Source organism: Gymnoscopelus microlampas (assembly GCF_963454915.1).
Source record: "Gymnoscopelus microlampas genome assembly, chromosome: 20".
Taxonomy (NCBI): domain Eukaryota; kingdom Metazoa; phylum Chordata; class Actinopteri; order Myctophiformes; family Myctophidae; genus Gymnoscopelus; species Gymnoscopelus microlampas.
This window is the reverse complement of record NC_139957.1, coordinates 31928944-31952360: the sequence shown is the minus strand read 5'-3', so window position 1 is coordinate 31952360 and position 23417 is coordinate 31928944. Positions and strand designations below refer to the sequence as shown.

The following is a 23417-nucleotide window of genomic DNA, read 5'->3' as shown; positions in this document are numbered from 1 at the left end:
ACACACACACACACACACACACACACACACACACACACACACACACACACACACACACACACACACACACACACACACACACACACACACACACATACACACACATTTTATTTATGATTGTACTTGAAACTTAACTTCGGTCGATTATTCCTCCCCTTCAGTAATACCAATTGGTATTGTATTTTATGTCGTTGTTATCGTTGACTAGTCACCTTTACAGCAAGGTATAACTTAACGTAAGGATCGTGCAATCGTGGAATGAGCAACACAGCTAAATGTACAGTATGGGCAGTGCCCCCCAAAAATGCCCCAATATGCGTATATGTCCCAAAATGCCCCAATATGCTTCTGTTGGTAATCGCTCTCGTTTTGAGCGACCTGCCAGCACACACCTGCTGGCTGGTGTGTGACTGGCACCTGGGCATGGGTCCCGCAACTTTGTTGAGTTTGCGTATGCTCCAACCAGTAACACTGCCTCCATGGAAAGATGCCACGTTTGTCCCTTCAGGATAAGGCCTGTGCAATAGGGCAAGTGGACACTGGTGTTCCGTTACGCAGAGTGGCAGCATTATTTGGTGTCAGCCCTGGTACCATTTCCAAACTTAGGACCAAGTTCCGTGAGACTGGTGTGAAGTCAAAGACAGAACCGCAAAGTGGCCGCCCCAGGAAGACAACGTCCCCCAAGAAGACCGGTTCCTCACTCTTGCTTCACCGAGGAACCATAGGCTTTCTTCCAGAGATTTACAGGCAAGATTTGCACAATGGTACCACAGACAGATCTCTGTCAAAGTTGCAGGACCCATGCTCAGGTGCCAGTCACATACCTGTGACAGGCACACATCTGCCAGCAGGTGTGTGCTGGCAGGTACCAGAAGCATATTAGGGGACTTTGGCAAGTTTTTGGCGGTTGCTACCCACATGTTTAGCTGTGTTGCTCATTCCACGATTGCACAATCTTTACAAGTTATACCTTGTTGTAAAGGTGACTAATCAGCGTTAACAACGATATGCACATTAATTATGTCATTTTGCGATGACTCGATTAATTATCATTATTTCTTCAACAGATATTTGACATATCATGGGATTTGTACCAGCCAAGCAAGCTTGTCAGCTGTGGTGTCAAACATATCAAGGTACAGCTACTTCCTGATTCTCATATATATTTTGAAGTCTGTGTTTTTTGTGTGTGTGTGTGGGGGGGGGGGAGGTTTGGCTTTTGCATAACATCTGAAAACACATTATGATCTGCAGGAACTGTCAAGCTTTCATCTGTGCTCTCTTCTTCATCGGGACGACAGTTTCAAAGCCTTTAAAACAAATATATGCAAATTCACGTAACTTCAGAGTAAATTCTTTTTAGCCCCTTTAAGTGCTAAGTAGGCCAGACAATGACTCAGAGAACTCTCTCATTTCAAGTTTCATCTTTAGTAATCTGCATTTTAGAGTACAATTGTATGGTGAACTTGACTCTCTGATTCACAGTTTGTTGCCAATATTTAGCCTAGATACCCTACTGAAAGCAAAGGTAGAACTTTACTTGTCCCCAGGGGACAATTGGTTGTACACGCTGCAGTAGCAGCAGCAGCTGTGTTTACTTCCTATTCTAACCTACGGCTTCTTTTTCATTTCATAAATGTTGCATCTGGGTATCTCAGCCAAGGCGTCTTGTGGGGGATATTCAGTGGCGGGTGCTTGAGTGGAGTGGCCAGGGCCATTAGGAAATGAGCTCGTTCCCAAAAGCTCTCAAATGGCGAGGAAAAGTGCACCCTATCCTGTGAGTCCTTCTTAAATGGGCTTGATGTAGATGAGTGGGTTACTACACATTAAAATCCTCAGTGTCCATTTGTAACTTGAGTCCCTTACAGTTTCAAGTGGATTTCCCAGTGGAATAGGATCTTGCTGACGGTTACCCTCCCCCTCTCCAGTGTTAATAGTAATAACTCCCCTCCTTCCGAAGGCACCTCCCACTGCCCCTCATGAAGCACCCTCTACAGTCTACAGTGAACCCAATATCCCCATGCTCCTTCCCCTCTGCCTCCTCTTCATTCCTCCTGTGTTAGTGTCCGATGGTGCCCAGGCCATCCCACATAATTCCCCGGCCTTCACCCAGCAGACCACCATGTGACATCTGCTCTCTGGCCCTCTGCTCGCTCAGCGATTAAAGCACTCAGTGCATCCAGGAGATTTAGCTCCAGTAATCCCTTCACTAGCATGTTACAAAACACAGCCTATGTGACTGGGACCAGTGTTACTGCCAGTACCCTTCTCTTCTCCCACTAACGCACGGCTCCTCCAAGCCAGAGGAAACACTTAGCTAATCATACAGCCATTATGTTCATTAGTTCAGGCCTTGACTTGACCTTCTGTAGACCTACTGTAGTGTACAAATGCGCGCACACACACACACACACACACACACACACACACACACACACACACACACACACACACACACACACACACACACACACACACACACACCCACCCCCCGCTTGACTGGTAGGTGATTAGTTCACCTCTGAAGCCGAAACTGTGTGTGTGTGTGTGTGTGTGTGTGTGTGTGTGTGTGTGTGTGTGTGTGTGTGTGTGTGTGTGTGTGTGTGTGTGTGTGTGTGTGTGTGTGTGTGTGTGTGTGTGTGTGTGTGTGTGTGTGTGTGTGTGTGTGTGTGTGTGTGTGTGTGAGAGTGAGTGAGTGAGTGAGTTCATGCGTGAGTACGTATACGTGCATGCGTGTATGTGCATATAGACACACCTGTAGGTGAGCTAACGTTTGACACAGTGGCTCTCAAAGAATCAACTTCCATTATGTTGTCACCCAGTTGACTTTCAGTCTCTATTACAGTAAGATTCTAAAGAGGCACACTGACCATCTATCAATCTCTGGTTCAGCCTGTGCCACAGTGCTTAGCCTTGGAGTCAAGGTGACGACAACGAGGGTCATGCATTGTAGTATTGTTGTTTTAAGAGGGTTTATCATGATTTTTGTTTTTTCTGAAGTTTTTTATCCCATGATTTTGGAACCCATTTTTTTCACCCAGTGCCATTTGCCTAAACTCTAATCCTGGGTCCTACTCTCCCTCTGCCAGCCTGGGGAGAGCCTCGAACTAAGGATATGTATATATATATAGGTATATAGGTATGTATATAAGAACTGAGCTCATGCTTCCTTCAATGCATGAGGAGTGAGCAGGCCGCTTCTTATCTCCTGACAGGGAGGAGTTTCCCCGGTAGGACGTAGCACGTGGAAGGAACACGTTATTACAACCAGTTCCTTTCCCCTCCATCAGGCGCCCCGGCTGACCAGGGGGAGGCAGTTTAGAGACCAGGATTACTGCATGTTTTTTGTGAGGGTACCTACCCTAGGGGACACAGGCAGAACATGCAAACTCCACACAGAAAGGCCCTTTATCATGATTGGGATGTGGGGAAAGGTGGCGGTTGTTTATAGGACGTCCCAATCCTTGATTCTGATTGGCTGGTTTCTGTTTAGTAGACGTGATAAAAGACACTAATCTACTCCTTAGATCAGCTTATATCAATCACAAGTGCGTTATTAGTTTCTACAGCAAACTACAATTGAATGAAGGGGCGCACTTGTTTTCCTTACGAGCCCCGGCCGTGGGGCCGCCTAAGCACTGCCCACTAGGACGGCGAGTGACTGAGGGGCTTCGGGCGGGGCATGTAAGGAAAACATGCGCTCCCCACCCTGGCAAACCATCTGTGCTGGATTCTCGGCTGCAAGGCTAAGTAGCTAGGTTATCAGTTTACACGGGAAGTTCACAGACGTAGTAGCTAAATCTGTCTTTAAAAGATTATGAATTTCTATCGAATATCTTAGTTATAATGACATTGAGCAAACAGTTAAGTTTTGTTTCTCTATGTGTTTGTTTGGGAAAAGTTGACGTCTAGCACACATCTATCTGGATTGGCTGATTAAACAGGCACTAGTCTCTGTCAGGAAGTTGCTCTTCCTGGTAGCCGGAAACTACTTTCTTGTAGAAGTTGTTCTCGTAGTGAATTATTGATAACTGTTTTAATTGGGAGGTGTCTATGATTTTCGTGTTGGCATATTTGTAACCGTTTTAGAAAAGCAATAAGCCACCCGAGGTCTCACTTTACCTCTATTTTATAATAGCTGAGAGGGTCGCTCACGCCCCTCAGCCATTATAAAATACTCTGTAAACTGCGATCTCTAGTGGCTTATTGCTTTAATTTATACCCATCTTTCTTATCACAGATTCCATGAGCAATTTTTGAAAATGAAACGAAAGCCTTTCCCACTGGAGGTAACCAAGCTGTCTGGACTGAGAAGAACAGCCTCCTCTTTACCCAGTCATCACTGGAAGCCTATTACCGTATTCAAGAAAGGAAGAGTTACTCTGACAGACAGTGATATTAATACCATAAAACTGTAACACATTCATAGCAAGTGTCATAATTTTTACAAGCTCCCCCTTTCAGCTCGCAGTAGTTTTACTGAGAATGTACCAATCTTACAGCTGATTTCCACCATTTTAATACACTGTACACACACACACTTCCCATTCTTATTTCTCTCTCTCTCTCTCTCTCTCTCTCTCTCTCTCTCTCTCTCTCTCTCTCTCTCTCTCTCTCTCTCTCTCTCATATTCCCGGCCTCATCATAAACCCCTCCGGCAGCCCATCTCTCAGCAGTAATTCAGCAGTGAGGGGATTAGCCTTCGCCTGCGTCTCTTGGTCTTATCTGTGGTTGGCAGGGAGTGCCGTGCCGTGCAGTCACGCCGCATCCGTCCACACTGGCTCTCTGCAACAGGCTGGGCTGGCCACAAAAAGCCCCCCCATTCCCACCACTCCGCCCGAGATCTCGCACACAGCCCTCCAATTTGCTCCTAGACCTCTCAACACAACTCACCCTGACACCTGCCCAGATTATTTGCACACCTACTGTATGATCTTCACCCTTTAACCACTTAAACCCTATATTAATTATTAATAGTGATGCGTGTGTGTGTGTGTGTGTGTGTGTGTGTGTGTGTGTGTGTGTGTGTGTGAGGGGGGGGTTACATTTGTTTCATATTGTTTACCTATGATATGCCCAACATAAGGACGCCAGGTACTAAATGGTTCCCTTTTACGTCAATATCCCACCCCAAACACTGCACAACATTGCACTTACAAGACACTTTTCACATAACATAAACATTCTAATTAAATGGATCCAAGTGTATTTCCTGGTGTTGCAGTGTTTGTTAATATCACTAGCTGACCCAAGCTGTTCCCTAGCAACACAATTCCACTGACAAGGTCTATAAACCATTTTTACAGCAGCCATGTTCACAGGTAAACACAGCTGAAAATAATAACGTGTTTCATGTGGTTGTTACTGTGTGCCAGACAGCTCTTGCACCACGGCACACAGAAACACACCCACATTTAGCGTTATTACCTTCAGCTACGCTTAATAGTCGAAATAGATGCTGTGAAAAGGGTCAATCCAGCTTGCAGCAACATTTCAAGCAGTTTAATTCTTGTACGTCGAGCTTCAACAGTGTAGATAAAAATTAAACACGATCACACGCACAATCCAGTTGAATTACATTACATTACATTACATTACAGTCATTTAGCAGACGCTTTTATCCAAAGCGACTTACAATAAGTGTATTCAACATGGGTAGGGAACGAAAACTACTAATCACCAGAAGTTTTAAGTACATTTCCTGCAAAAACAAGCAACCAAGAGTATACCTAGCGCTAAGGTAAAAGTGCAATATATCAGCTACCTACTTTCTTAAACAGAATTAAGATTAGGCGGTGCAGTCCTGTTCCCTGTTGACATAAAAAAGCCTCCGGTGTTTGACAGCAGGGCCGTATCTAAACCTGTGATGCTTGTCTGTGATAATCGATCCTTCCTGTTAACACGGAGCCGCCCTATCAGTCACCGCAAGGCGCCGGTGTTAACTGAGGCAGGGTCTGACAGGCTTGTTGTGATAGAGGAGCTCATTCATAATGTTCTATCTGTCTGGCCCCCTCAGACGGCCTCATCTGTTACCTGTCTCTTCCAAAAGGCAAAGCTCCCAACAGTTTGAAGGTTGTCTCAGACAGGTTTTAATATCTGGAGCGAGGGGGGAAGGTGATGTGGTCTGGGGGGGGGGGGGGTTAGTAAAAAGGGCTGTCATTCTCCAGCTGTTCCCTTTGATGGGTACATCTTTCAGTCACATGCCGATGGCGGCATCTCGGTATTCGACACACAGACACACACACACACACACACACACACACACACACACACACACACACACACACACACACACACACACACACACTCAGCATGATTTCGTCTCGATGCAGACAGAGCGTCTATCCGCTGGATGGATTTTGCCCTCAGACGTGGCTGTGGCTGCGCATTCCAATGACCTTGTTCATAAATCATGAGCGTGTGTGTGTGTGTGCGAGCGTGCGTGTCTGTTTGTGTCTGTGCATACTGATTATGTGGTTAATGCACTGACCTCATATCAGTTACGCTTAATTTATACTAATCGCACGATGGTATCGCTTGCCAAAAAGATTAACCGATCTAATTACAAAAAAAATAACATCATGTCGCAATATAAATTCTTTCACATGTGTGAGATTTAAAATGTTTGGCTTTGCTTTGTGACGTGTCGCCTACTGGTGCAGGATTTGGTGTTTCTCTGCGGGTTCTCATATTTTTCTCTTTGGGGGTGTGCTTGTGCGTGTGTGTATGTGTGTCTGTGTCTGTATGTATATGAGCACCATGCAAATTGTGATTTTTCACTCTTTTTCTGTTCCTGTCTGTTTTTGCAGTTTTGGAGTTTATGTGGCAACGCTCTAACCCCCAAACGAGGTGTTTTTGGCAAAACCGGGGATCTCCAAACCATTCTCTGCCTTGCCTGTGCGAAGGACGAGGTGACATATTCCGGTGCCTTGAACGGTGACATCTATGTGTGGAAAGGGGTCAATTTAATGAGGACGGTGCAAGGAGCTCATGGGGTACGTTGAATGGATAGTGATCTGAGCTGAGTCTAGACCACTGGTTCTCAATGTCAGATCTGAGGACCACCCGGGGGTCCAACTGGACCCTTACGGGTCTGGTACTGTGCACAAGTGGAACCAAATGGACCTATGCGGGTCCTTTTGTTTCCATTTGTACACTCTGAGTTAAATTAACACTGAGGATTTTACACTGTAGATTGGGGTCCAAGAGATAAATAAATCAAATGGGGATCCGTGGCCTAATGCATATCAAACTGGTGGTCCTTGAAATTGAAAAGGTTGAGAAAGCACTGGTCTAGACTTAATAGCAATGTCTCTGGAGTACGTACCGTATCACCCACACTGCTGTGGGCCGCGACAAGGAGAATGCTAAACAGCTTCGCGTACACATCACGGGATGATTATATCGTGCTGTGTGTGACTCAGGCTGGGTTTCACGTTTCCTGCAGCTTGCGCAGGTTTGCCAGAGGCAAGCTGTTTGCACACTCAAGACACAAAATGTTAATTCTGCTTTTGCAAATGATGATGCTTGTCATTACTCATTAGACAAATCCATGTGTGCATTCTGTGGACAGCATGCGTACACTCCTTTGCTCACTGCGTCTCATCTTGTGTTCAGCCACGCTACCGGACCGTATTCAGCGTGTAATTGTCTTATTTGTCTTCTGATAAACGTAATGTGTCTTTATCAGTGGTGCTCCAACATTTTCATGTCAAGGACCCCCAAAATGATATGTATTTGGCCGCGGACCCCCATCTCAAAATATTTTGTTCCAGGGGCCCCCAGAAGCAATGTTCAAAATTTGCACACATTTTCACAATTTTTCAAAAATAGCAGATCTACAAGCTCGTAGTGCGGCACTCTGTGCCGTGCTATGAGCTTGTATATCTGCTATTTGTTAATAGCCAAAAGTGTAAATTAATGCTTTTTAGCTCAAATAAAAAAATGACACAGATGTGTTCCCGGTATTCATGGGTTAACCCATTTCAGAGGGGCTGTATTGCTTCATTTGAATCTGCGCAGTGGAAAAGGATCAGTGTTTACTACACAGGATTAAATGATATCTATGGGTTAAACAGCTGGGTGGAGGATGGGGGAAGGCTCTGTCACTGTGATACACATGCATTGCTGCTGTTTTGTTCATTGCATTCAACTGTTCACTGTGTCATTGGGGCTTAAAGGGCAACTTCAGCGATCTTTAACCTGAATCCTGGGACATGTGAGAAATCTGACGTAACATATGCGTTCTGTGGGTCAAGAGCTTGCTCTCAAAGGCTCTGGGAAATTGTTGCCAGCATATCGTCACTGTCGGATGGAAATCTTTTATTTCCAAACTGTTACTTTTCAGGAAATGGGAAAAAAACCTACCTGTGTTCCAATGGATCCAGTGTTCTTATTCTATTATTATTTAGTCACAAGCTGTTATTAATACTTTTCATTGGTTAAATATTTATAAAACCCACAGTCAAACTTAACCACTTTCACTTTCAAACAAAAAAAATAGCAAAAAATGCAGATCTACAACTTCACAATGCATCGCATCTGGTGTAATTTTCCATCACTGTTGGGAGCGAGCTCTTAACACATAGAACACATTGGGAAATGTTGGGTGTCAGATTTGCACATCCTGCTCAAAATACTGTTTTTAAATTGCATAGTTGCCATTTAACTGTGGTGCCTCCCTGTCAAACACTGGTCATAATGAGCTGAACCCGGCCAACATCACAGCTGGCCAGAAAAGAAGCCCATTTATATTTATGCCCCTGTAGCAATTATGGAACTTATAAACCCTCATTAAACAGTTGCATGGCTGAGCAGCGGCGCTACGCTGTGTGCCTGTGTGTTCTATCTTGTCCGTGTACAGTGCAGATCCACAGTGACAACGTGTAATTTCCTCCAGTCAGGGATTTTCAGCATGAATGCCTGCGAGGAAGGCTTCGCCACCGGGGGGCGAGACGGCTGTGTCCGGCTGTGGGATCTCAACTTCAAACCAATCACTGTCATCGATCTCAGGGAAACAGACCAAGGATATAAAGGTGATGTGTGAAACTGTCTGCCTCAACTTCTCACCTGAGTTCATAAAGCAGGGCTGCAGTGCAGAACACGTCGGTGTCTGTTGACCTGCTACAAAAGTACAAAAGCAAGAATAACATGTAACGAACAACCTCCTATACGTAATTGAATGAAAAACGTATTTTTTGTACTTCTATTCTCCTTACTAATTTTAATTTTCCTTTCCTTTACGTCCGTCTTCTGTTTGATTGGTCATTTTGGACCAAACAGTAGCTAGAGGTGAAAATAGCCGAGGTGGGTAATGTTGTGGAGGTTGGCCGTATAGTCGACTCCCCCGTGTCAGTGTGTTCGTAACAATCCCCACATCGTTCACTTCCTCTTGTCGGTATTTCAGCCCCAGCATTACAGTTATGTGCTGTTTACTGTACATGCGGTAATGTCTTGTGGTGGGCAATGGATGTATACAGTACATGCCTCCTCCATCCTTTCCTCTCTGTTACTGAGCCCGGAATCGCAGATTAGCGTGACAATGTGTGCTACCATCACATCTGCTGTTCAAATCCCTGTCCTACAGTAGATAGTCATTACATGGCTATTTACAATACCTTGTAAGTTCCCCTGTCCTGTCACTTGTGTGTATTTGTGTGTTGGGGGGGGGGGGGGGGGGGGGGGGTCTGCCTGACTTGGCCTGTTTGTTGGTACTGTTCTTGGTTTCCTGACCGTTTGCTTGTCCGGTGGGTCGGCAGGCCTATCGGTGCGCAGCGTTTGCTGGCGGGGAGACCACATCCTGGTAGGCACCCAGGACAGCGAGATTTTCGAGGTGGTGGTCCACGACCGGAATAAGCCCTTCCTCATCATGCAGGGCCACTGTGAGGGCGAGCTGTGGGCGCTGGCTGTGCACCCTACCAAGCCCCTGGCCATGACCGGCAGTGACGACCGTTCTGTCAGGTCAGATATCACACTCAACCCCTTGCACTGTAAAGGCCAATATGAATCAATACAGGCTGTTGAAAAAATGCATAATTCATTAATTAATATAAGGGGGATATTGGGGGCGAAAATCAATGGCACTCCAGTCATTTTCATTTAGGTAGGTGGCTCATACAGAAACATGATTCAAATTACATATTTTGCCAGCAGTGATTTCACCAATGTAATCAACTTCAGTACATACAATATTATGGCAATTATGTATGTATGCCATTGATACAAAGTAACTCCATTAAGCAATAATGATTTACTCCCAGCTTTTAGCAACTGTAGTAACATCCTTCTGCTAACTTTGTTTTGGTTGTGTCTCTGTAGGATATGGAGTCTTATAGATCATGCACTGATAGCTCGCTGTAACATGGAGGAACCTATACGTTGTCTGGCAGTGAGCACTGATGGCATTCATGTGGCTCTGGGCATGAAGGATGGCTCTTTCACCGTTCTCAGAGTCAGGTGGGTAATGGGTAGTACACACACATAAAAGTATAGATACCCGGTAGGTCATAAGCACCCTACTTCCGTGTTCACAGCCAACTGCTTTCCTGGGGGACCCGATGACGCTTATTGCTATGTATGTAACCAACACATCTTCATATCGTCATTGTTGGGTGGAAACCTTTTATGGCCAAAAACGTTTTTGTAAGTGACCTCCTAAAACCTGAGCATTTTCTGAAAAACTTGACAGAATTGTCAACATTCACACAAAAGATGTATTCTCAGCCTCTGTAGCAGACAGAAACATGAAATAAGAAATAAATAAAAACATTTGAGAGCTTAAATGTGCTGTAAGTGTATGTTAAAATAAGTGTTATTAGCTCATTATTCTGGTAGTAATCATTCTGCTGTAGAGTGTTTGTTCAGTAACAGGGGTCTCCCTGTCTCTTCAGCTCTTTAGTAAACAGAAAATATATTTTCAGGCCAGGATACCAATTTTATCTAATCAGGAGAGAGAACTCATACAGGATACAGGATAAACAAGTTTGTAATGTCACAAAGAAATGAGCAGACAGAATTAGAACTGGAACACATAACGTTTTTCTGTTTAATAAAGAGCTAGAGAGACAGGGAGACACCTGTTACTGAACAAACTCTATAGCAATGATTACTATCAGAATATAGAGAGAAACTAACTATCAAATATCACTTACCCTACCTTTAAACTGTTGCCTTTTACAGAACATTTCTTTCATTTGTCATATTGTATTTTTGAAGAACATTAGGGCAAATGAAAGTAATTTTCAGTAATAGCCAAAGGTTTAAGCTTTGGCTATGGCTTTGGCGTTTTTATTATAATGTTTTTTCATGTGTCTATCTGCTAAAGAGGCTGAGAAATAAATATATATATATATACTGTATATTACAGAACCTAAAATGATGTCCATGTTGCATTAGGCTCTAAAGGCAGAAGCACACAGATGTGCACCAGGTCTTAATACTTGCACATGTTGCATCAGGTCTAAATGGGATGAATTGAAATGTCTGTTCTATACATTATTTCTATGAGTACACAAGTCAAAGGGCAAGTCCTTGTTCTCTTTTTTTTTTACTATTACTACTAGATTTTACTATTTCATGCCTGTTTGAGCACTCTGGTCCAACTCAATTTCTCTCCTTCTCAATTGTACCCAGAGACATGACGGAGGTGGTCCACATCAAGGACCGAAAGGAGGCCATTCATGAGCTGAAGTACTCCCCAGATGGGGGTCACCTCGCCGTGGGATCCAACGATAACTCTGTGGATATCTATGGAGTGGTGCAGAGGTACAAGAAGGTGGGCGAGTGCTTCGGCTCCACCAGCTTCATCACACACATGGATTGGTCCACGGACAGCAAGTACCTGCAGACGAACGATGGCAGCGGTAGGCGGCTTTTCTACAGGATGCCAAGTAAGTACAAACCTGTTGAATTTAAAATGACGTGCAAATATAGCTGCCTTGCTATTGCTTTGCTATAACCAAAATTCCCAGTGAAATACCAAAAAGGTCTAATGTTTGGATATCATATTGCTGCTGCTGTATTGACCATTATTCACACATCATTCTCGCAGCCACTACTCAGTGGAATGCTCTGCCAGCAGATCTGAAATCCCTGAATTCCCTACTAAAGTTTAATACTGATCTTAAATCATGGCTTGTTGGCTTCACTTAAATTCCAATTGGACTTAGATAAATCTGTCCCCTGGCTGGCCTGCCCCTTGGTTACTGATGGCTCACTTTCTTGTTGTTGTCTTTGTTAAGTCCCTTGTCATATGTCTACTGTTTTTAACTGTTCATATTAGTATTTGAAGTGTGTTTGTATTTATCTCTGTGTACAGTATGTGATCACATGGCTTCATGTGCTGTTCAGGTGGAAAGGAGGTGACCAGCAGAGAGGAACTGAAGCTGGTCCAGTGGTCGTCGTGGACGTGTGTCCTGGGTCCTGAGGTCAACGGAATCTGGCCCAAGTACTCTGACATCAATGACATCAACTCTGTGGATGCCAACTTTAATAATCAAGTCTTAGTAACAGCGGACGACTATGGATTAGTCAAACTTTTACGGTACCCATGTGTAAAAAAAGGTACGGAACGATGCTGATTCGATGCTCAGAATTGAAAATACATGCCAAGCGTTTACGTGTTCTATTATGTGTTTGATGTTGATATTTCTTCTCTTGATTTTAGGTGCAAAATTCAGAAAATATTTAGGTCATTCAGCCCACATAACCAACGCTAGATGGTCACATGACTACCAATGGGTGATCACCATTGGTGGAGCTGACCACTCAGTATTCCAATGGAAATTTGTTCCAGAGAGAAAAAAGGAGACTCTGCATATAACAGCTCAGGGTAAGATGGTATTACTTTTCAATTAAATGATTACTTTGTTTTGTTTTGTTTGTTTTATTCATTTTCACACAAATAAATTGAAAAAGAACATAATGTAATGATTCAACAGAGAGATAGAGATATGGGCAGGTGAGAAAGGAAACCCTGTTAACTCCTCACCTATAAAATAAAATAGTGAGATACACATAATGTAGCTAAATCAAATACAGTGTGTGTGTGTGTGTGTGTGTGTGTGTGTGTGTGTGTGTGTGTGTGTGTGTGTGTGTGTGTGTGTGTGTGTGTGTGTGTGTGTGTGTGCGCGCGTGCACGCGCGTGTGCGTGCATGTGTGTGTGTGTGTGCGTGCGTGCGTGCGTGCGTGCATGCGTGCGTGCGTGCGTGAGCGGAAGTACTGTAGGGCTACATTATGGCAGAAGCAAGTGGGTGGCTTGATTGATCAGGCTGGCCCTTAAACTATATTTGAAATTACTGAGAGAAGATGATTAGTTGGCAGTATATGGGTGTATTCTAGAGTAGAGAACTTAATGGAAAACTGAGTTCAGTGGTGTGGCTGAAGGGGGAATAAAGATTATTGGACTGTCTAGTATTATGTGTGGATATCTGTGGATTTGGGAGTTACTCTCAAAATATCCTTTGAAAGGTGAAGGAAGCATATTTGAAAGTTGGGTGCATTTGTAGGTGAAAGATTAGATAAACTATATAGATGTTGTACTGTAGATAGACAGTAAATTGAGTTTTTAAGAAGAGCAGATGGACCCAAGTGGTTGGATGGGGTACTGTAGTTATTCTTACAAATGTATTTTGTGTAATGACTCATGAGTATATTATGTAAATTGGATGGATAAGTTCTTTTCGAGACAATTTTGCAGTAAATTAGATATAAATACATTAGGAGGCGTTCACAACAGTTTGGTTCGTTTAAAAGGGACCATGGTTCGCTTACTCCTTTACTCCGGTTCGTTTGGAGTGGTATGAACGCGGCACGCATTCGAACCCTGGTGCGGATCAAACAAGCGGACAAAGGTCTGCATGAAAAGTGAACTTGGTCCGCTTCCAATCCAACCACGGTCCGGTTCGTTACGCCTCGCGGTGAACGCAATCAGACTTTATAGAGGACCAAATATAGGAATTTTAACCAAAATACAGTGCATTCTGCATTGTGTGTTCATTGAAGAACAATCTAGCTATGGAAGATATAATAAACCACTACTCGTGTAGATATATCAATAATTAATATTGTAACTCATACAAGACACTACCTGCCTCCTCCTGTCCACATGTCGAAGTGTCCTTGGACAAGACACTGAACTCTACATTGCCTCCAATGAGTTGGTCGGTGCTAGCTTGCCACCATTGGTGTGTGAATGTGGGAACTGAGGACGCTGGCGTCGACTGTTCGCCAATTCATTATTATTATTATCATTATTATTATTACTACACTCATCAATCTTTCAGTTTTTTCTCCGTTATTATTTCAGGATGTCAGCTTGTAGATCTGTTCTTTTTAAGCATGCGCCACCGCGCAGTTCAAATACAGTTATGACGTACTGTACATGCAGGTCTTGGGTCTGATCCACGTCACAAGAACACAGGCCTTAAGGAAAAGAAAACCACAGCAAAGTGCAATGAGTCAGCAATAACAGCTACCTAAGGTTAAGAGACCAGAGACCTTCTCAGCGCCTACCAAAATGAGGTGCCTTGAGGTGCCTTATATACCACATATCACCGTACTCAATGGGGGCAAAGCTTTGAAAGAAAAAAAAGAAAAGAAAAAAAAACTACAACAAAACAAGATATGACACAGTCATGTTATACCAGGTTGCTCTCTCCATCGTCCCCGCACGGAGCCAAATGGACCCGTGGTCCTGTACCCTTTCGCTCACGGACTAACAAAAACGGCCAAAATGGCAGTAAATAGTTTATGAACGGAGCAAAATCAGTTTGTGTACCTCAGTAAGGGCTTGTGTGCGATGTCTTGTTTTTTCTGGGTCGCTGTTTGAGGCGGTGCTGTGTGCGTGTGTATAAGGAGTCAAGTCAATAGTTTGTTTGGTGGCGACGACCACACTTTTGCAACAGCGCCATTTACCATACATACAGTGGCCGAACACAGTATTGTGGGTCGTCTTTACATCCCATATTCTGAGAGGACATTGAGCCCTCATTGGCTAAAAGACCAGCCAATGAGGAAAAAGTCACTCAAAAGTCACGACTAGCGAAGTAGATGTGGACCAGGTTTTGCAACCTGGTAAAACATTCCCTGTTACCACTGTTACAGACATGGCAACTAACTGCGTAAGACATATGATAATCAAAGTCACATGAATAAAAGGTGGCTGAACCTGTCCAATACAATGGATTGTCTTAAGTTTCACCACAGACTCAGTGAAACAACATACAGGCTTAATAACTCTACTACCAAAACCTCTTGTCGCTGGTGGGACTGAAGGTCGGTCAGAGAGAACGAAGGGAACATGTCCTGACCTAGAGGGATCAGTGTGGTCAGACATTCATCCAGAAATGCAACACGGGGCCTTGGAACAGAGTCCCACTTACAGAGAAAGGAGAGACGAGAGGAGACATCATCTTCCGACATTGAAGCATGTACTGCTGTCAGTCACTGGAAGACGCACTGTTCAGTGACTGAGGCTGGCACGTCAAATGGAAGGCATCCTGCACACACACATCACAAACTTGATCCAGCTGCTCAGAGTATGGTTCTGACTAGAGACACTGGCTCAAAGGCTTCACAAATGTGTCTCTACTGAGAGCAATGAGCTACCACATACGTACGTATGGAGCAAGCTTGGAGACCCAATGATGCTTGCAGGCGTCTAGCCTTGGTCTCACATACTGCACATCTTGACCAATCAAGATGTATGTGGGTGGGTTGTTGTCTGTCCATACGGTGAAAATATCACATACAGCTCACTTCAGAGCGAGGAACTCCAGTCTCTGGGCAGGATAGTTGAGTTGACTGCAAAAGCTATGGGCCTTGCCTTCTCCTCGCCAGCAGGCACTTGGAACAGTTCCCAGACCATCCAGCGAAGCATTGGTGGAGAGGACAAACGGCCTGTCAAAGCACCACACTGTTGAAAGTCTACACATTAACAGGTGCTTCCAGATATCGTGAATCTGGGGTAGCAAAAGTATACTAACTTTTTAATCTCAAGGTCCCCCAGATTAATGTGTATTTTGCCGCTGACCCCCATCCGAAAATATTTTGTGTCAGGGACCCCCATACAAGATATTTAGAAAATAGCAGCTGCACAAGATCACTGCATTACATTCAACAAATCACAAACCCCTGCCACACCTCTCTCCAGAGAAGGGGGAGAGGTGATGGTGCGGCAAGAAGTTTGTAGAGGGGGGCAGAAGGAGAGGTGAAGGAGGTGTAGACCATACTGTGCACTAGTCTAGTTTACACATTAACCAGTCAGGTAATTCTATGTAGTGACAATTCTTTAGTAAGAGACAGTCCGTACAAACTATACAGACTGTATAAATAACTCTGTTACACATAGGCTGGCTGAGATTTCCCAGTACTTTTGAGAGCAAACTCTCAACACATTGTGAAGTGTTTCATATGTCATTATTTCCACATCTCCTCCTCACAAACAAACAATACTCAGATTCAGGATCTGCAAAATCTGCAAAGTTGCCGCTCAAATTGGAGTTGCAGAATAAGCACCCATTACTATACCCAAAAGCATTATTATAAGTTGGACCTAAACCCTAGTATACAATGCATATTGTTTCAATTATATTATACTACAGTAGCTTTTCTGTAAAACTCTCCCTTTTAAGATTTTTCTTTAAATCTACAGAGAGTGACTGGAGCTTGTAAAGCTTACTTAGACCCACAGATTTAATTTTCATCCACAGACAGAGAGAGACGCCTTTCCATTTAATTTTCCTAATGGACCTTGCGAGTTACTGCCCTCAGCTGCCTGCCACGGCTGCTTATTACCTTGTCTTGGCACAGCTCGCTCTCTCCCTCGCTTTCCCTCTCTCTCTCTCTCTCTCTCTGCATCAGCATTTTTATGAATTTCTCTTGAGTAATGTCCCAGCGGAGGAGAGTTGCCAGATAAATAGCAGACGTCATCGTGCCAGGCAAAACTATTGTTATATGATCCACTTTAATAATAATAATAATAATAATAGCTTGAATTTATATAGCACCTTTCATAAACGCAAGGACACTTTACATCAAAAACATTGAACAACCAACAAACAACCAAACAAAACAACAAACAACTGTATGCCATAAGCCTGAGAGAATAGGTGTCTTTTCAAGGCAGCCTTTAAAAGAGTCCAGTGTCGGAGCATGGCAAAAACCTATTGGGAGAGAGTTCCACAGGGTGGGGGCTGGCACACTGAAGGCTCTGTCCCCCAAGGTTCGCTTGTTTGTCTTGGGGACAGAGAGGAGGTCCAGGTCTGTGGATCGCAGGTTCTGTGACAGAGTCGGTTTATGGTGGAGGCCTGAGAGGTACTGTGGAGCCAGGGCGTTTTGACATTTGTAGGTGAGAAGGAGGAGTTTGTAATAGATGCAGAATTTAACAGGAAGCCAGTGCAGTTGTTTACGGGTAGGGGTGATGTGCTGCCAAGGCTTGGTGCAGGTGAGAACTTTGGCTTTGACTGAAGCAGGATGTTTTATGTTTTAGTCCAGTCGATATGTGTGATTCAGTCTGGTCTGATTAATCTGGTCTGACTCAACAATTGCTCTTTTTTTTTTAAGTAAAGTTTGTTCAAAGAGTAGAAACATGTACACATGACATTGTATTCAAGTTACAAAAATAAAACAACTCTTTGGTTTTACATTTTCTCCCACAACACACTTGCTGTTCTTGCAGAGATTTTGGCTGATTCTAACAGCGAGGAGTCAGACTCGGACCAATCGGACGTACCTGAGATGGACTCCGAAATCGAGCAGGAGACACAGCTCACATATCGACGACAGGTTAGTGATGAGATTGATAAGTCTGACACGTGCACGCGTGTCTCACACACACACACACACACACACACACACACACACACACACACACACACACACACACACACACACAGCACAGAGGGTTTAGATGTTTTGTAAAATATCGTATCTACTGTTTCATATTCAGGTTTACAAAGAAGATCTACCTCAGCTCAAGGAGCAGTGCAAAGAGAAGCATCGAGCGATAGCCATGAAGAAAAGAGACCGTGCACCGGCCAATGGAGTGAAGCTGCACTTTGTTCATGGGTAGGATATCACAAAAAAACGACACCGATCTAATGACGATAAGCAACAGAAAATCACTCTAAGCCAAGTGCTAGCACACAACAAATACATATTGAAGTCTGCTTAATAATGCTTTGTCTGGTTATTCAGTAGCTTTTGAAAGAACGCTTTTATTTGAACAGTGTTCCTGTGTTGTTGTTGTTGTTTAGCTACAGGGGCTATGACTGCAGAAGCAACCTGTTCTATACACAGACAGGGGAAATCGTGTACCATGTGGCCGCTGTGGGCGTGGTGTACAACAGACAACAGAACACCCAGCGCTTCTACATGGGACATGACGATGACATCCTCTGCCTGGCCATCCATCCCCTGAAGGACTATGTAGCAACCGGCCAGGTAGTTTAGCTCAGTGGTTCTCACACTTTGGTCTGCGGACCTCCATCTAAAAATATTTTGTGCTAGGAATCCCCCATACAAGATTTGTGTTGTTAAAATGTTTCAAGATTTTGATCCACAAGCTCCAACACGTCGCAATGTGACATGTTGTGAGCTTGTAGATTGAATATCCAATGTATATAGGGTTAAAGTGGTCTTAAAAGAAAGCCCCACGCAACTGGGGTCTGCCTGTTGTATGTATTTATGACTCAAGGATATGTAACTCTGCTGTTGTTAGTAACCTTACCTCACCTTGCATGAAGTTTTTTCATCACGATTTGTATGTGTTGACTGTCCAGGTGGGTCGAGACTCATCCATCCATGTATGGGACACAGAGATGCTGAAACCAATGTCAGTGTTGAAAGGATTCCACCAGCTTGGAGTATGCACTTTGGACTTCTCAGGTAACACCCCGGAACGGTTCACTAATGGCTCATTCATACTTTGTTGTACAACCGCAGTGTTCGCCAAAAACAACAGTTTTTCAGCGAGCAAATTAAATAAAAATTGGGCATTAGTGTCAGTGTTTACTACCGTCCATTGCATTAGATGAGAATATACTGGACAGATAAGAAGGAAATGCTGAAACATGTGTTTTGAACAGTAAAATTGCATGTTATTTTGTCCTGCATCAGCGCTAAAATGGACGTGCATAAAATCTTTGTGAACTAATATACTGGACACAAACATTCACAAATACTGTAATTCCTTTAGATCCTACTGTAACAGACATTCTCCCCAACAGCGGATACAGGCAAACTTAAGCCATTGACAGTTTACAAGCAACAATGGAAATAATCTTTTCCCTGTTGTTTATGTTGTTAGTTTCAGCAGCATCTTGGACAGGTAGACCCATTTATTTCACCTCCTCTAATTGGCCCCAGACCGAGGCAAATCCGTGATCTCTTTGTCAATATCAGTGAATTACCTGCCACAGATCAGACCCACCAGGCGGCTTTGAAGCTCCTAACAAGACCTGAACTTCACTGAACCAAAGCGAGAGCCGGGCTTTTATCCGTCCTGTTTTGAAAGGGCTTGTTTTGTTTCTCCCTTCACAGCGGACGGTAAGCGCCTGGCCTCGGTGGGGCTGGATGACAATCACACCATTGTCCTGTGGGACTGGAAGAAGGGAGAGAAGCTCTCAGCCATACGGTCAGTACAGCGGTTAATGCATACCACTAGATCATCCTTTCACCACCCAGCAGCGGGTTATCCTCACTGCAGAAAGAGAGGCTTAGATACACGAATAGGAGTGTTGCTGCTGAATCCCTCCCGTCAATTCTGAAGACAGTTTGAGCTTCTCCACTTTACACATGGACATTTATAGATGAGCGCCAAATTGAACTAGCTACACTATCCGGGGTCATCAGGATGATTGATAGAAGAGGAGATTGCAAAGAGAATTGCCTATTAGGTTATGAGGCTTTTTCTCTGAATAGAGCACTTAAACCTGCCAAGTCACACCAGGGGGGGTTTAGAGAAGAGGTTTGCCCCAGGGGTTCACTTGCACAACCATGATGAATGGTGAGGTGACTTGATACACGTTGATACAAATGATACTTGATATAAGTTATATGTGAACAGATATCTAGGACCTGTGCATTGGATTAAATTACCTCACCATAATTTCTGCAATACATCGTAAAAATTAAAAAATGTCAAAGTTTCAAAGCCCAAAAATATCACGTGAATGGAATTCGCCATACCTCCAAATATCTAGTTTTGTCATATATTCCTGAATAATCCCCCAGATTTAGCATTTACTTCATTGATTTTCCCCTTGGCCGGTGGGAGCGCTGCATGTAGCCTCTCTTTCATAGCTTGCTGTTGTGTGCGGGGCTTCCATTGCAGATTGGAGACAGCTTGGGAGCTGCACTAATCTTCTTTGTAGACCCTGGTGGGCAGAGCAGTGAGGCGGGCAGGGGGCAATGGGGCCTGACAGAGCGTGCCTTGTACACTGCTGCACCGCCTATAGTCCTCAGCTGGGAGAAGTGAAGTGAAGAGAGCATGGTGTGGGACAGGGCTGGGAGAGGTTATGCAAGGGCAGTGGTGGAAGAAGTACACAGATTTGAGTAAAAGTAGCAATAACTACGATATATATATATATACTTTGTTACAAGTAAAAGGCATGCAGGCCTACTCAAAATGTGAGTAAAAGTTTAAAAAGGTGGAGGAGAGGATATAGAGTTAAAACAAACTTTAAAAATGCCAACATGTTTCGACCAGTTAAGGTGTTCTTCAGTTCTCTCCCTGATGAAGACCTTAACTGGTCGAAGCATGTTGGTATAGTGACTACAAGCTCACGATGTGTCGCACCATGAAGCATTGTGAGCTTGTAGATTTGCTATTTTCAAATAGCGTATGAATAGGGCTTTGTTAAGTGGTTAATGTAAGTTGTGTAATAATAATCTAAGTAACAATTGCTTCTGAGATGCAATGGAGTAGAAATATAAAGTATTATAAAATGGAAATACTCAAGTAAAGTAAAAGCACCTCAAAATTGTACTTAAGTACAGTACTCGAGTAAAGCTACTTTGCCCCACTGTGCAAGGGTGAGTGAACAAGCGAGTGAGTGAGTGAGTGAGTGAGGGACAGAAGACAGAGGGGGAGAGAGAGAGAGAGAGAGAGAGCATCATGTTGCACTAGGTTCAATGACTCTCAGTGATGCAGCAGCACAAAGGCTGATGATTAGAGAGCTTGCAGTGTGAGGTACGCTCCATTGCCCAGGACAGGGAACAGACACCAAGGCTTATTGTTCATTTTATGGTAAGCAATCAGCAGGCCAAAGAAGGAGCCAGTACCCTCTCTCTCGTGTGCTTTTTCTTATAATACTTGTGTTTGTTTTTAGACAGTGATTCTCAAACGTTTTAGTTTCAAGATCCCCCTGTTTGATATGCATATGGCCACAGACCCCCATTTGATATTTTATTTGATGGGGCCCCAGATGGGACCCCAGTCAGTACTGTAAAATCCTCAGTGTTATTTTAACTTACAGACCCGTAAGGGTCCATTTGGTTCAGAACTATCAAGCTGGAGGTCCTGTTACCCCCAGGAGGTCCGGGGACCCCTTGTTGAGAATCACTGCTTTAGATTTCAAATGCACAATTTGAATCCAATTCTTGTCCCATTAAATTGTATTTTCAGGGGAAGCAAGGATAAGATATTCGTGGTGAAAATTAATCCCTACATGACTGACAAGCTAATCACAGCTGGAGTGAAACATATGAAGTTTTGGCATAAAGCGGGTAAGAGTCCATGGGTGACTTTTATTGAACTAGAGAGACTCAAACAAAGCAAACATAACTTAAACGTGATGTGTCTGAACGCCAGCTCATCTGCCATTTTGTCTTCTTAGGTGGCGGCCTGATTGGCCGTAAGGGGTACATGGGAAAGACAGAGACTATGATGTGTGCTGTGTTCGGCTGGACGGAGGAGATGGTGTTTTCGGGCACATGCACGGGAGACATTTGTATCTGGAGGGACATGTTCCTAATGAAGACGGTCAAAGCGCACGATGGCCCCGTGTTCAGTGTGCACGCTCTCGAAAAGGTACTGTTAACGACGCGTCGTTAACCCTCGCCCATTGCTCTGTTGCTGCTGCTGTGTTTGTTGTCGTGGTTGTTGTTTACAGTAGTGACTGTAGGATTACATTTGCTTTGTCAGATGACAGGTGCAATCAGCGGGGATTATTCACAGCTTTAAGTGTGTCATGGTAATAATGAGTTACTCTGCAGGGATTTGTGACTGGAGGGAAGGATGGTATTGTTGCGCTGTGGGATGACACCTTCGAGAGATGCCTCAAGACCTATGCCATCAAGAGATCAGTCCTGGCTCCAGGCTCCAAAGGTGAAAGGTTATGCTTCTCTCGCCCTACCTACTGCCACTGTCCTAGATTTAATATTGTCGCTGTCCGGGCAGAAAGCTTGTCTCCATTTTTTTCATAAATGATGCCATATTTTTAAACTTTGTGGTATTGCGCAAGTATAGCAAAATCCGATCTTCAAGCTCACATCGCGTCGCGACACGTTGTGAGCTTGTAGATCAGCTATTTTACAGTAGCTATTTTTGAAAAAGTTGGAAAATGTTAAAAATATTTAACCAATGAAAAGTACTAAATAATAAAGACATAAATCCATTGGAACTTATTTTTTTTCACATTTCCTGTAAAAGTAACAGTTTTCGATGTACAAGCTTTCTGCCCGACAGTGACAATATATTGGTCCCCTAGCTCCAGTGACGCAATAAAATGTACCCAAGGTAAACCCATTAAAAACATTCAGGGCTTTTAGCTGTAATGAAGATTACCTCTTACATCCTGTTTTGAGCGATGCTCTCTGACATCACCCTATGATTCACCGTCTCCGTAGGACTGCTATTGGAGGACAATCCCTCCATACGTGCCATATCTCTGGGCCACGGCCATATCTTAGTGGGGACCAAGAATGGAGAGATCCTGGAAGTGGACAAGAGCGGTCCCATCACTCTGCTGGTCCAGGTGAGTGAACCACGGATGGATTGTGCTTCTAGTATAAAAACAACACAAGAACAACCCAAATACCTGTCCTGATTCCAATCAATCATGTACATTAACACATCCAAGCTGTGCCACCCTAACTCAGTCAAGGTGGGAAGGGGATCGTGGGGGGAAAAACAGAGGGGGTAGATTTCTTAACCACTTAAGCCCCTTAGCAAAAATAACTGATCTACAAGCTCACAACTCATCGCATTGCAAGACTTTCTGGGCATGGGTAATTATCAAACATATCAGACAGTCTACATTTCCCAAAAGGATTTGCATGTATTTAATTCAGTCAGACCAGAAGCAGGGATAAAACATATCCCCACTGGTGATAAAAAACGAACGACCAGAGCCGGGGGGATATCAAAAGCAGAATCATGGACCCACGCCCAGCAAATCGAACCCTGAATCACATTT

The 23417-nt window shown here is 43.9% G+C and overlaps 1 protein-coding gene across 2 annotated transcripts in view; it reads left to right on the top strand.

Annotated features, from left to right (window-relative positions):
- The window catches only part of eml5 (EMAP like 5), a 61731-nt gene that overhangs the window by 16747 nt on the left and 21567 nt on the right, over positions 1 to 23417 (top strand). For both annotated transcript variants that reach the window (XM_084044129.1, XM_084044128.1), the window contains exons 4-20: positions 1068 to 1136; positions 6810 to 6995; positions 8900 to 9035; positions 9759 to 9960; positions 10318 to 10455; positions 11632 to 11888; positions 12349 to 12561; positions 12665 to 12829; positions 17678 to 17784; positions 17948 to 18066; positions 18255 to 18441; positions 18780 to 18885; positions 19540 to 19633; positions 21626 to 21726; positions 21837 to 22030; positions 22216 to 22327; positions 22849 to 22976. In XM_084044129.1, coding sequence (XP_083900255.1) covers positions 1068 to 1136; positions 6810 to 6995; positions 8900 to 9035; positions 9759 to 9960; positions 10318 to 10455; positions 11632 to 11888; positions 12349 to 12561; positions 12665 to 12829; positions 17678 to 17784; positions 17948 to 18066; positions 18255 to 18441; positions 18780 to 18885; positions 19540 to 19633; positions 21626 to 21726; positions 21837 to 22030; positions 22216 to 22327; positions 22849 to 22976 — 2514 coding nt within the window. The remainder of the gene's footprint in view (positions 1 to 1067; positions 1137 to 6809; positions 6996 to 8899; positions 9036 to 9758; positions 9961 to 10317; positions 10456 to 11631; positions 11889 to 12348; positions 12562 to 12664; positions 12830 to 17677; positions 17785 to 17947; positions 18067 to 18254; positions 18442 to 18779; positions 18886 to 19539; positions 19634 to 21625; positions 21727 to 21836; positions 22031 to 22215; positions 22328 to 22848; positions 22977 to 23417) is intronic.